Here is a 13,895-nt window from a genome sequence, read left to right as displayed (position 1 = left end):
GTGGTACAGCTGTTGGTATGGTGATTCTTCAGAAAACTGAAAATGCTATTGCCCGATTACCACATGATCCAACAACTCCACTTCTGAGTATATGCCCAAAAGAATCAAAAGCAGGGTCTTAAAGAGGTATTTGTACACTCATATTCGTAGTGGTATTATTCACAATGGTCAAAGGTAGACACGTCCATTGAGAAATGAAATGAAAAACAACATATGATATATACACAACTGAATATCACTCAGCCTTAAGGTGAAAACTGACATGAGCTGTAACATGGATGAACCTTGAGGATTTAATGCTAAGGGAAATAAGCCAGTCACAAAAAGACAGATACTTTTTGATTCCATGTATATTCGGTAACTAGAGTACACAAATTCACAGAGACAGAAAGAAGAAAGGTGGTTACCAATGGCCAGAGGGAGGGGAGAACAGAGAGTTGCTGTTTAATGGGTAGAGAGTTTCAGTTCTGTAAGATGAAAAGAGTTCTGGAGATTAATCTGCACAACAACGGCAATGTACTCAACACTACTGAAACAGTATGCTTTTAAAGACGGCAAATTTTGCTTTCTGTGTGATCACAGTTAAAATTTTCGCTGAGGTTTGACAGTAAACAAAACTCTGTAAAGCAATTATCCTTCAATTAAAAACTAAATAAGTTAAAAGAATTTTTTTTATTTTATTGATTTTAAAAAAATGGGTAAAGGACTTGAACAGACTAATAAGCATATGATCAGATCAGATCAGATCAGTCGCTCAGTCATGTCCAACTCTTTGCGACCCCATGAACCGCAGCACGCCAGGCCTCCCTGTCCATCACCAACTCCCGGAGTTCACTCAGACTCACGTCCATCAAGTCAGTGATGCCATCCAGCCATCTCATCCTCTGTCGTCCCCTTCTCCTCCTGCCCCCAATCCCTCCCAGCATCAGAGTCTTTTCCAATGAGTCAACTCTTTGCATGAGGTAGCCAAAGTAGTGGAGTTTCAGCTTTAGCATCATTCCTTCCAAAGAAATCCCAGGGCTGATCTCCTTCAGAATGGACTGGTTGGATCTCCTTGCAGTCCAAGGGACTCTCAAGAGTCTTCTCCAACACCACAGTTCAAAAGCATCAATTCTTCGGCGCTAAGCCTTCTTCACAGTCCCAACTCTCACATCCATACATGACCACTGGAAAAACCATAACCTTGACTAAACGGACTTTTGTTGGCAAAGTAATGTCTCTGCTTTTCAATATGCTATCTAGGTTGGTCATAACTTTCCTTCCAAGGAGTAAGCGTCTTTTAATTTCATGGCTGCAGTCACCATCTGCAGTGATTTTGGAGCCCCCAAAAATAAAGTCTGACACTGTTTCCACTGTTTCCCCATCTATTTCCCATGAAGTGATGGGACCGGATGCCATGATCTTCGTTTTCTGAATGTGGAGCTTTAAGCCAACTTTTTCACTCTCGACTTTCACCTTCATCAAGAAGCTTTTTAGTTCCTCTTCACTTTCTGCCATAAGGGTGGTGTCATCTGCATATCTGAGGTTATTGATATTTCTCCCGGCAATCTTGATTCCAGTTTGTGTTTCTTCCAGTCCAGTGTTTCTCATGATGTACTCTGCATAGAAGTTAAATAAACAGGGTGACAATATACAGCCTTGACGTACTCCTTTTCCTATTTGGAACCAGTCTGTTGTTCCATGTCCCGTTCTAACTGTTGCTTCCTGACCTGCATACAAATTTCTCAAGAGGCAGATCAAGTGGTCTGGTATTCCCATCTCTTTCAGAATTTTCCACAGTTTATTGTAATCCACACAGTCAAAGGCTTTGGCATAGTCAATAAAGCAGAAATAGATGTTTTTCTGGAACTCTCTTGCTTTTTCGATGATCCAGCGGATGTTGGCAATTTGATCTCTGCTTCCTCTGCCTTTTCTAAAACCAGCTTGAACATTAGGAAGTTCACAGTTCACATATTGCTGAAGCCTGGCTTGGAGAATTTTAAGCATTACTTTACTAAGATGCTAAATATCATTAAACATTAGCGAAGTGCAAATCAAATGTGAGCTACCACTTCACACAAACTGATTATAAAGTTTACGTGAAAAGGCAAAAAAAAAAAAAAATCCAGGATAGCCTACACAATACTGATACTACCTGACTTCCAGATTTGCTATAAAGCTAGCTATAGTAATCAAGACAGTGTGGAACTGGCCAGAGAATAAACAAGTAGATCAATGAAACAGAATACAGAACCCAGAAACACACCTTCACAAATACGGTCAGTTGATTTCTGACAAAGGAGCAAAGGCAGTTTAAAGGAGAAAGCAGAGTCTTTTCAGCAAATAGTGTTGAAAACAACTGGACACCCACATGCAAAACCATGAATCTACACATAGACATTACACCTTTCACAGAAATTAACTCTAAATGGACTACAGACTTATGTGCAAAATGTAAAACTCTACAACTCCTAGGAGATAACAGAGGAGAAAATCTAGGTAACATGTGTTTAGCCATGCCTTCTCAGATACAACACTGAAAGCACAATCCATAAAAAAAAAAAGTTGATGAAGTTCTTAGATTTCATTGATTTTAAAAACTTCTGCTCTGTGAGAAACACTAAGAAGATAAAAACTACAGATTGAGAGAAAATATTTGTAAAACACATATCTGATAAAGGACTGGTATCCAAAATAGACGAGCTCTGAAAACTCAACAACAGGGACTTCCCTGGTGGTCCAGTGGCTAAGATGCCATGCTTCCAATGCAGGGGAGTTTAGGTTCGATTCCTAGCCAGGGAACTAGATCCCACAGGCCACAACTAAAATATTCTGAATGCCACAAGGAAGATTGAAGACTCTACATACCACAACTAAGACTCAGCACAGCCAAATATTAAAAAAAAAAAAGCCAACAATAAGAAAACAATCCAATTTAAGAATGGGCAAAAGATCTAAATAGACATCTCACCAAAAATACACAGAAAGCAAACAAGCATATGAAAAGATGCTGTACATCATCTGTCATTAGGGAATTGTAAGTTAAAACAAAGCCTAACACAAATAGGATTCTGCAAACCTATTAGAAAGAGCAAAATCCAGAACACTGACAAGACCAAATGCTCAAAAGGATGCACAGCAATAGGTGGGAACACCAAATGGTACAGCCACTTTGGAAGACAGTTTGACAGGTTCTTCCAAATCTATATATGCCCTAACCACACAACCCAGCAATCACACTCCTAAGTAGCTATCCAAATGAGTTGAGAACTTACGTCCACAAAAAAACGTGCACACAAATGTTTCTAGCATTTGATAGTCCAAGGATATTTCCAACCTGGAAATAACCAAGATGTCCTTCAATAGGGGAATGGATAAACTGTGGTACATCAATACACTGGAATACTACTCATCAATAAACAAAAAGAGCTATCAAGTCACAAAAATACCTCTAAGTGCTAAATGAAAGAAGCCAACATGAAAAGGCTACATACAGGATGGTTCCAACTATATGACATTCTGGAAAAGTCAAAACTAGAGAGACAGTAAAAAATATCAGTGATTGACAGAGGCCTGGGGGAGGGAAGAAGGATAAAGGGGTGAATGGCGAAGCACAGGGTTATTAGTTTTAGGGCACTGAAAACATTCTGTGATCCTGTAATGGTGGACACATGGATACATTTGTTCAAACTCACAGAGTGTACAAGAATAAAAGTGAACCCAAGTGTAAGCTGTGGACTTTAGTATTAATAAATGTACCTGTACTGGCTCACTAACTATACCTAATGTACTATACTAATGAAAGATGTTAATAATAGGGAAAACTTGGAGTTGAAGAAGTATACAGGAACTCTCTGTACTTTCTGCTCAATTTTTCTGTAAACCTAAAACTGACCAAAAAATTTAAAAAATATACTAAAGAAGAACAAAAAACAGTCCCCAGGTAGGGAGGAGGGAACCACAATGAGATATCACTTCATACCAACGAGGTTGGTCAAACTCTAAGCAATGAAAAGTAATAAACATCAGCAAGAACATGAAGAAACTGGAACTCCCCTATACCGCTGGCAGAAATATAAAATGCTGCAATCACTATAAGAAACAGCTTGGCAGATTCTCAAAAAGGGAAACACAGCATTACCATTTGACCCAGCAATCTCACTCCTAGGTACAGACCGTAATTAATGGTTAATTTTCTCACATGAATTTTATCACAATTTTTTTAAAGCCATTGAGGGGAAATTTTTTTTTTATATTTTCTAGTTAACAAATAAGACTAAAGGGGAGAGAAAAAGTCACAAAGAGGGGAGAAAAAAATCTCAACACATATCTAAAAGAGAACAGGACAGAGGTAGAAAGCAGAGAGAGAGAAATTCATAGATTCCGCAAAAAGTGTATCCTTAAACCCCATTCCTTATTAACAATGTCAATCCATAATTAAAGTGTTAGGAATTTTTGTGTGTGTGGAATAAAGGATAAAAATATCAATTCAAACGCTGTTTATGTGGGCAATGAATTTTACAGCGTTAAGAAAACTCTCCCTGCCAATGAACACGTTAACTGCCCCTTGTATTTAAACCTTTGGTACCTGCAATTGGCCCCTCCCCCTTGAAGTCAGTTTCCTTACTAGGGGCTCTGTCAGATCCCAAGGCTCACTGTGAGAGCCACATTTAGAGGAGTTCAGCAAGATCAGACAGGTACAATTTGGCATTTACTGCGCTTCTGCTAAAAAGACTCCTAAGGTGAAAATCAGCTCAGATGAATAAGGTGATGATCCGGGAAAAGGAAGGAAGGGTATACTTAGTTGAGGACTTTAAAAGGGGAGACATACAGGGAGCCTTCCTTTCCTTCTAGAGATGAGTAACCTAGTTCAACCTAGGGAAGGGAAACAAGACAAGATTCAGAGCAGAAACCTTGGTCAAAAACAGCGAGTAATGTTTGGCTGCCACATAAGCATTCCCCTGGGAACTTACGTGTAGTGAAAGTGGATTCAACTGAAGTGAAAAGTCCCTCACAGCTTACCTCTGAAAGCAACAGTTAACAAAAGGAGTGTGAGGATGGCAGACAGAAGGGGGTATACTTTGGGTTGGGTGTTCAGATGAGTTCTAGTTCCAGGACTTGATGCTATCAAAATCCATATATCTTACATACTGCCTGCAAAATACTGCCCCATCCAAAATTTCTTACCGTATACACAGCCAGCAAAGCCAACTGGTTATAAGGGCGCCCATTCTTCGGAGCAATATGCTGGGCCTTCAGGTACCAACTAGAACAGAAAAACAATTTTTAAAAAATATTTCTGTATTAACACTTTCCCAATTTATCACCTGATAGCCCTTACTACTTAAGCTGTAACCCTCGAGTGGTAAAGCATGAGGCCTATCGGAGCACCAGTAGGACGTATGTACAGGACGCAGCTCAGGTGGGCCACTGCTCTCAACAGGGCCTAGGTTAAAGCCACACAGGGGAAGAGGAGTAACGAACAAGAGGCAACAGTACCTGCGTGCCTTCCCATAATTTGCCGTGTCGTTGGCTTGCTCCCGATACCTGGCAATATCTCCTTGGCAAATCATACATCGCTGGGCACTGATCAAGGCATATTTTACCTTCAGGAGAAACGACCAGTTAGCAGCATCTACCCAAGAAACTCTAACTTCAACCCCAAAGGACAGGGAGAGGGTCAAAATCACAGAGAAACATTAATAAGGGACCAGCAATCCTCAACAAAGTCCAGTCAAATGGAAAAACATTCTGCCTGTCTTTGTAGTAGCTGGGTAACCTCAACTAAGTCTCTGGGACTCAGCTTCTCCATCGGAATATAAAAATACCTATCTCACAGGGAAACTGGAGGGAAAATGTGTAAGAATACTTTATGAATTATAAAGTGATATACAGGGATCTCCCTGGCAGTCCAGTGATTAAGACTTAGCACGTTCACTGCTGTGGGCCTCAGTATGATCCCTGGTTGGGGAACTGTGATTCCACAAGCCATGCACAGTGATATACAAATAGAGTATTAAAACTGTTGTTTGTTCTTTCCTTTCCATCCTTCCATCATCTTTCTCTCCTCAAAAATACAACTGTATTGTGTTACTGTACTCCATCTCCTTTGCAGGACAATAATAATTCCCTATGGAGAAGGCAATGGCAAGCCACTCCAGTACTCTTGTCTGGAAAATCCCATGGATGGAGGAGCCTGGTAGGCTGCAGTCCATGGGGTCGCTAGGAGTCGGACGCGACTGAGCGACTTCACTTTCACTTTTCACTTTCACACAATGGAGAGGGCAGTGGCAACCCACTCCAGTGCTCTTGCCTGGAGAATCCCAGGAACGGCGGAGCCTGGTGGGCTGCCGTCTATGGGGTTGCACAGAGTCAGACATGACTGAAGCGACTTAGTAGCAGCAGCAATAATTCTCTAAAACAGTAAGTTACAATCCTTTACCAAACACCCACAACATCCAGGACTGGGAATACTACATGTATGTTTTCTCACTGATGGGCTTGGCATCTGTCCCTCAATGAGAAGACAAGAGTAAAACTTTAACTACCCTAAGACATGAGCTCAACAAAAAAGCCTTCTTAAGGAACATCACTTCATAACATGTATATGCTGTTACAACATACTGTTAGGAGCTTCCCTGGTGGCTCAGCAGTAAAGAATCAGCCTGCCAATGCAGGAGATGTGGGGTTCAATCCCTGGGTTGGGAAGATTCCTTGGAGAAGGGAATGGCTACCCACTCTAGCATTCTTGCCTGGAGAATTCCATGGGCAGAGGAGCCTGGTGGGCTACAGTCCATGGGGTTGCAAAGAGTCGGACAAGACTGAGCAACAAACACTTCACCTGGCTAATATCTTGGGTCTTCAGCCTTAGCTTAACCATGATTCCTCGGGCCTCTATGATCCGCTAGGCCCCTTTACACCTATACCACAGCCCCACAACACCCTTTGCAGAAGTCACTACACCTGCAGTTACTAATCCAACACCTGTACTCATCCCTAATCAAACTAAACTCTGAGAGTTGGGACCACGGCGTTCTTGTTCCAGGCTGAATTACGTGTGCCTAGAATGGCACCTGGTGCGTAGGAGGGACTCGTCAAGTACTTGTTGATTAGTAATACAGCTTCTGCGTGGCAACTGATCAGAAGGAGCAGAAAGGCAAGAGGAAGCCTCTGCCCCATAAATCACACTCGTTTCTCTAATGAATTGACCTCTTACTCTCCGTTGGCCCTTTCCTCTCAACAAACATTTACACTAAAGTCTCTCCAAGCTTAAAAGCAAACTTCTCTTGGCACTATGTCTTTTAACTACTAACTTCCCTTCCTTCCTTGCCTTCACAGCCTTCTTACAACAGCCTAGGCTACCATCTCATTGTATCTGCTACCCTACTTCTCATTCACTTTGATCTGGTTTCCATCCTCTCCAAGTAACGTAACTGGTGATAAGGTCATCCAACCCAACCGATACTTTTCAGCAATTGTGACATGTGAGGGTTTTTATAGCACTTGACCATTTTACCCACCACCACCCTAAAATCTGACCCCCTGCTCTCAGGCTGGCTCTCCTAGTTTCCCAACTTTATAGGTGGTCCTTTCAACTATCACCTATACATTGACAACTTCTGAATCTCTATCACCACTCCAGCTCTTTCTCTTGAGCTCCAGACAGACCAAAACATTCATTTGTTCATATCCAGCTCCTCTACTCAAGCTGATTCAAAACAGAACTAACCTCCTCCTTCGCAGCCTCTCTTCTAGGACACACAATGTGGGGAGGATCTGGACTCCTCCTCACGCCTCTGATCTGGACATTCATACTGAACCAGCCGGCAATTCAATGCTGCTCCCTACAGTCTTCCAATCTGTCTCCTCTTCACCTCCACTTCCTCTACCTCAGTTCACGCCCATACCTAACTCTCCTACCTCCACTCTTGCCCAAACTCATCTAATTGCTGAGTGATTCCCAAGAACATATCTATGCCATCCATTTGCTGAAAATCAATCAACAGCTCCTCACTCCTTTCAGGAAAAAAACCCAAAATCTTCAGCATGACACCTAAGAGTTTATGATCCATCCCTTCCTACTTCATTAACTTTACCTCCTCCAACAGCCCAACCCACATTACAGACATCAGCATGCTGACTTCTACTTTCCCAACAAGGTGTGGTCCTCTCACTGTGCCCTGCGTCTAAACTGCCCCTTCCACTCCTAGTCATGTTTCAAAACTCAACCTGACAGTCACTAAGAAACCTTCTTTGACCCCTCCATCAGTCTATAGCAGACCCAATGCCCTCTACACTCTATACATACCACTACTACAGTATTTATGACATTACATTATAACTGTCGCTTTAACTCATCTGTTCCCCCACAGACGAGTGGGGGAACGCTCGTCTTTCATTCTTGTTTCCTCAACACCCAGCACAGTGACGAGCACATTCAGTTCAGTTCAGTTCACTCACTCAGTCGTGTCCGACTCTTTGCGACCCCATGAATCGCAGCACTCCAGGCCTCCCTGTCCATCACCAACTCCCGGAGTTCACCCAAACTCATGTGCATCAAGTCGGTGGTGCCATCCAGCCATCTCATCCTCTGTCGTCCCCTTCTCCTCCTGCCCCCAATCTCTCCCAGCATCAGCGTCTTTTCCAATGAGTCAACTCTTCACATGAGGTGGCCAAAGTATTGGAGTTTCAGCCTCAGCATCAGTCCTTCCAATGAACTAACACTAAATAAATGCTTACTAAGTGAATGAATAAATTTAAGATAAAGAAGCTGGCTTACTGTCTTTCGTAATGGCTTGCTGCGAATGGCAAGACCGTCCATGTAGTCCTCCAGTTTGAACTTATAAGTGACCTGCAGCTTCTGAAGCAAACTATCAAAGAAGTCACTACCCTATAAAGAGAAAAAATAAGAATCAGCCAAATCAGCCTGTTCTGATTCATTCTACCCAGAAACTGGGGCAAGTAACCCTTTCACAGTTCTGCTATTGTTCAGCCAGCAGATGTTAAGGGAGGTATGTGCAGTATTTAGTGGCCACCAACTAAACCCAAGACAAATTGATAGCATAAGCCTTTCTGTGGTTTTAAAGATATGAAAACATACACAGGGACTTGCCTGGCAGTCCAGTGGTTAAGACTGAGCTTCCACTGCAAGGGGCATGAGTTTGATCCCTGGTCAGGGAACTAAGAGCCCACATGCTGCAAGGTGCAGTCAAAAACACACACACACATGAACAACACATTCCAGGTAAGACATTCAGAAAGCTTCCAAGCTCAAAACTAACTCCACCTGTCGGTTAAATTATAGTGTCAAGGAAGCAACAGAGGTAGGGTAGGCCTAAACTCAAGAAAAGAGCATAACGTTTGTCGTCAATGTTCTATTATAAAACATAGTATTTCGGGTGGTAAAAACTCATCACAACTAAAGGATGCTGAAGCCTTTATCCTGAGGGCATAAAGATGATGGTTTACCTCATCCAAGAGCTCCAAAAGTCTGTTCCGAATCTGTTCTGGGTTCTCAACATTCGGATCCTTGAGAAGCTGCCTGAACTTCTCAATCACCTGATAGAAAGCATTCTTCCACAGGATCTGATCCACATTCTGATTATCAGAGAACTCAATATCTAATAGAATACAGCGCTCATATAGCTGCAGCAGTTCAGCTCTGGAATAAAATACATGCAACTTCTAGCTCCAAATATACCACAGGGAAGGCTAGACCCAAGACCTGAGGTCCCTGCAAATCACACACCTTCCTTGGCAGGAAATCCAAAACGCCACCAGGTATAGCTCTCACTCTAGCTTCCATTCTGCACAGCAGAATGTCATTCTAAAGACAAGTTGTCTAGGAAAGTAGTTCTTCCCCATGTACCTCTACCTGAATTTAACAGCCAAAGTAACAGGGTACATGCTGTTTATTTCTCGGCACTTTAGAAAGTCTTTCCTTTTCCATATCCAGAGTCCATGCTCTCTTAAAAGATTTTTTTCTTCTTAAAAAGTGGGAAGCACAATCATTTCTAGGACTAGAAACAAATTTTTCTGCTCCGTTCTAACTTCCCTTCCCTTACAAAAATTAATATGAAAGGGAGGTAACACCCGGGAGTTTACCTGAAAGGCTTCTCCCTTCCTCAGCTATGGGGCCCTGTACACCTCCAGCTTATTCCTACTCCCCTTTAGCCAGGATAGGGATTCCACCCCCCCCCAATACCTGAGTTGAGCCATCTTCTCCAGGCCCTCAGGACTGATGCGGTCCCTGGAGAGCAGGTTGCTGAGTTGTAGTTCTTGGTTGTCAGCCACCCGGAGGAGCCGGTGCAGTTCCTGTTGCTGCATGTTCCTCATGTGCTGTTCCACCTCCTCAGGACTCATGGTGCTGGCAGGGAGAGGGCTACACACATACTGTCCTGATGGAGCTGGGTAGCCCGGGTAGTAAGGCGCTGGGTACACACCGTTTGTAGGGCCTACCGGGTACTGCAGAGGGCTATAGCCTGTGTAAGGATACTGGGAGGCAGGGCCTGGTGCCCGGGGGTAATAATAGGGGTTGTCGGAATTCTGAAACTTATAGTAAGAGGCTTGGGCCTGGCGTGAGTCACCCCAAGAGGTAGGGCTGACTTCATCATCAGTGTCCAAGAAATGTAGCTGCGGCGTCTGGCTCTTTAGAGCGGGTTTCTGTTCAGGATTATTTGGGTCCCACAATCGTCGAGTGGTGCCTCCCCGGCCCCAACTCCGAGATCCCTTGCTACCAGTTCCAAATAAAAGCCGAGGTCCCAAAGGCGTCGACTCTGGAGAACCGGCTGAACTGACTGACAGGGTGGTGTGGGCAGGGAGAATGAGAATGCCCCGACCGCGACCCCGAAGCTCCTGTCTCAGGTTTTTGGACTCCGGCTTCTCAGAGCCTTTGCCCCCACTGCTCGAGCCTTTGTCTGGCTTTAACCTATCCACCTCTTCCCTGGCCGACCTCACCACTGGGGAATCTTTGTTCATGGTTTCTGCATCAAAAGTGACTCGAAGAGTACCTCGATTTTCTTTACCATTGCTTTTCTGCTCTCCCTCCCCTCGGCCAGACCAGCTTCTTTCTGAATGTTTCTTCCTCTCTGAGCTCCTCCGTGGTCCATCGGGCTCATCAATTCTGTCCTCATCCAAGGAGTCGGTTGAGGACATAGACACCTGCTTCTTCAGTCGGGGCCTCTCCTTGGTCCGATCCTGGCGGCGGCGGCGACTTCCACTGTCAGTCAGGCCAGCCCCCTCGGCGCTGTTGTTGCTCCCCGCCGAGCTGGTGCTGCAAGTGCGGTAGCGGTTCCTGCGTTTGTCTGAGCGGGAGTAGCGCTTGGCAGAACCCGGCTTCCCCTGAGCCGAGTCTTCGTTTGCTTTCTTCACCCCTTCCCCCCTTTCTACCCTCTTTCCTTTTTCTCCCTTTGCAGCCCTTACTCTGTCACCACTTAGGCTCTTTTCAGCCTCCTCTCTGTCTGGCTTGTTCACTACCTCCTCTTTCACATTTCCCCTACACTCATCTTCCTCTACCCTCAGTTGCTCTACCTGGTTGAGGATTTCTTCCTCTTCCACCCGGCTGGTGGCTTCTTTGGTAACAGTCTGCAAACGCCTTCCAGGCTGATAGATCTGCATGTCTGGTTTCTTTGTTCTCTTAATAATTCTTAGGCTTCGATCCTCTTGTCCAACAGTCCCAGGAAAGGACTCCTGTGCCTGAATATTTTCTGAGTCTACAGGACCATTTTGCTGTGGGTTGTCTTTGCAGACATCTTTAATGAGTTGGGTACAATTTCCAACAGCAGAAGAATCTCTGTCATTTACAACTTCATTCTTCGATTCGTCACTCCCAGAGGGTTCCTTGATTTTAGGTCTGTTTCTTAGTCGGGAGAGACCAGGCTTATAGATTTCCAGATCTGGGCGCCTGTTATCTTTTCGCTGCCTGGGCTCCTTCATGTTTTCTGCCATGTTGGAGAGAGTGTTGGGGAGGAAAAGGTGGAAGAATAAAGGGGAAGAAGAAGAAAAAAACTGTCACTAAAAGTAAAGCAAGAATTATACATCCAAGTGTTCATATTGATGGACAAGGAAGCAACTTTCTGCAGAAATGGAAATTCTACTAGGTTTAAGATATTTGTTCAGCATCTGGCAAAACTAAAAACTTAACTATATTGGAGCTACCTACACTTGAGTTAGGGAAATAAGGGGGAAAAAAATCATATTCTTTTGATTTTTACCCAAATCATACTCGGATCCACAAGACCCTAAACTACCTCATCACTGTCAGAATAAAAGATCTCTGACCAGTTCTACATTGGAGTTTTTTTTCTACTATAGAGCTCTCAGCTCCATTGTGGTCTCTTCTGCCTCTAACATTTTTTATGGGGTGGTTGAGTCCTTTTAACATACTAATAGGGGAAGAGAGAGAAAATGAGGAGTATGCATATAACAATCCACAGTTCTGGATATCTCTGGAGAAAAAGTTTGCAACTCCAGTCACTGAATTTGGCCAGGACAATCCTCTTCTTGAGGCTTTCAACTACCCAATCGCATACCTCTGGTTGAAGCAAACAGGAAGCAGTTCCTTTCACATTCTTCATCTCCACTCATGCTCACTAACTCTCTAACAGCAGCCAGTAGAGTCATTTCAAGGAAACACCACTCAGACTATCATCATTAGAATACTGAGACTAACTGCTACTATGATGATGGAATATGAGAAGGAAAAAGTTCCATTAGGGAGCTTTCCCTGGAGGATGATGGAAGTATTGTGACATGCTCTCAAAACACCAAGGACTGGGGCACTCAAGAAGAAAACTGGACTTCAGAAACCACTCTCCAGGCTCCAGGAACTTGCAGAATGACAGATAAGCAAGTATCAATTTTCTGATCAGTTACCTTTAGCTGTTAAGGGGAGAGTCAAGTGTAAATAGCCACTAAACTGTTCAGTGAGGGAAGAAACTGGACTTGGTGAGATTACAGAGTACTCAAAATGGAATGCTATAGAAAATTCTAGTATTGTTCTGTTAACACCAGTGCAAACAAGCTCATAACAGAGGTCACATGCTCCAATATTTACACCCATGGGTGTAACAAAATTGAAAAAAAACAAAAACAAAAACAAAAACCCTGAAGTTTAAGATGCCGCTTCAGTATTTTCCAAAGTTTAAAAGACTGCTTCATTCACTTTGAATAAAGGTAAAGCAGTTTAACTCCAGAATAACTCACCCTCAGCAGCCTTTGTAAGCTGTGGGGAGGGGGTAGGGGGCAGAGAAGAACCACTACCACTTTCCAGAGAGGAGAGAGAAAACAACCCGAATAATTAATTCAGATGGCCAAAGAAAATCAATTTCACAAACTTCGGCCATAAGCCTGCAGAAACAGAACTACCATTCCTAAACGAACTCCCCTGACTAACCAAGGAGAGGTGAGACACTAAAATCTTCCCCGGTGTTTTCCCGGTGTGGCTGGAGGCTTTCACTTGCAAGTTAGACATTCTCTCTGATTAAAAAAAAAAAAAAAAAAAACTGCTCCCACACATGACAAAGCCGAACCAGAGTACAATCAGCTCTCTGAGGTCCTGGATCCCTCCGGTGGCGCAGCCTTCAGAAGCCTGCCTTGCGGGAAAAAGTTCAGCAAGGAAATCCCAAGCTGTTGAACCTTTTCTTCTTCAAGTCTCCAGCCCCTTCTCTCCAAGGGGAAATAAGACGAGGCAGGCCTGCGGCTGACTCCTCGGGGAACCATACACTCCGGGGGGCCTCCTCCCCCAGACCCCGGCGCCCAACTCCTTGTCGCTTCCCCCAACAGCTGGGAACCCACGGGCTGGTGTGAGAGGGCCGGGGCAATGGGGAACAAGTCACCTTCGCCGTGAGAAACGGGGCAGAAACAGGAACCCGGTCTGGGCTCTCCCGGAGGGGCCGAAGGCGGCGGAGCCCGACCCC

The 13,895-nt window shown here is 44.0% G+C and overlaps 1 protein-coding gene across 2 annotated transcripts in view; it reads right to left on the bottom strand.

Moving 5' to 3' along the window:
• The window catches only part of SMG6 (SMG6 nonsense mediated mRNA decay factor), a 201,254-nt gene that overhangs the window by 186,900 nt on the left and 459 nt on the right, over positions 1-13,895 (bottom strand). Inside the window, exons 1-6 of one of the 2 annotated variants that reach the window (XM_010861312.1) lie at positions 13,815-13,889; positions 10,184-11,918; positions 9,448-9,640; positions 8,759-8,869; positions 5,479-5,585; positions 5,167-5,245 (exon numbers count right to left, since the gene is read on the bottom strand). In XM_010861312.1, coding sequence (XP_010859614.1) covers positions 5,167-5,245; positions 5,479-5,585; positions 8,759-8,869; positions 9,448-9,640; positions 10,184-11,913 — 2,220 coding nt within the window. In that variant the 5' untranslated portion in view covers positions 11,914-11,918; positions 13,815-13,889. Of the gene's footprint in view, positions 1-5,166; positions 5,246-5,478; positions 5,586-8,758; positions 8,870-9,447; positions 9,641-10,183; positions 11,919-13,814; positions 13,890-13,895 lie in introns of those variants that run through there. The other variant, XM_010861313.1, reaches the window with a different exon arrangement.

Source organism: Bison bison, unplaced genomic scaffold (assembly GCF_000754665.1).
Source record: "Bison bison bison isolate TAMUID 2011002044 unplaced genomic scaffold, Bison_UMD1.0 scf7180017864472, whole genome shotgun sequence".
NCBI lineage: Eukaryota > Metazoa > Chordata > Mammalia > Artiodactyla > Bovidae > Bison > Bison bison.
This window is presented reverse-complemented; position numbering and strand designations above follow the sequence as displayed.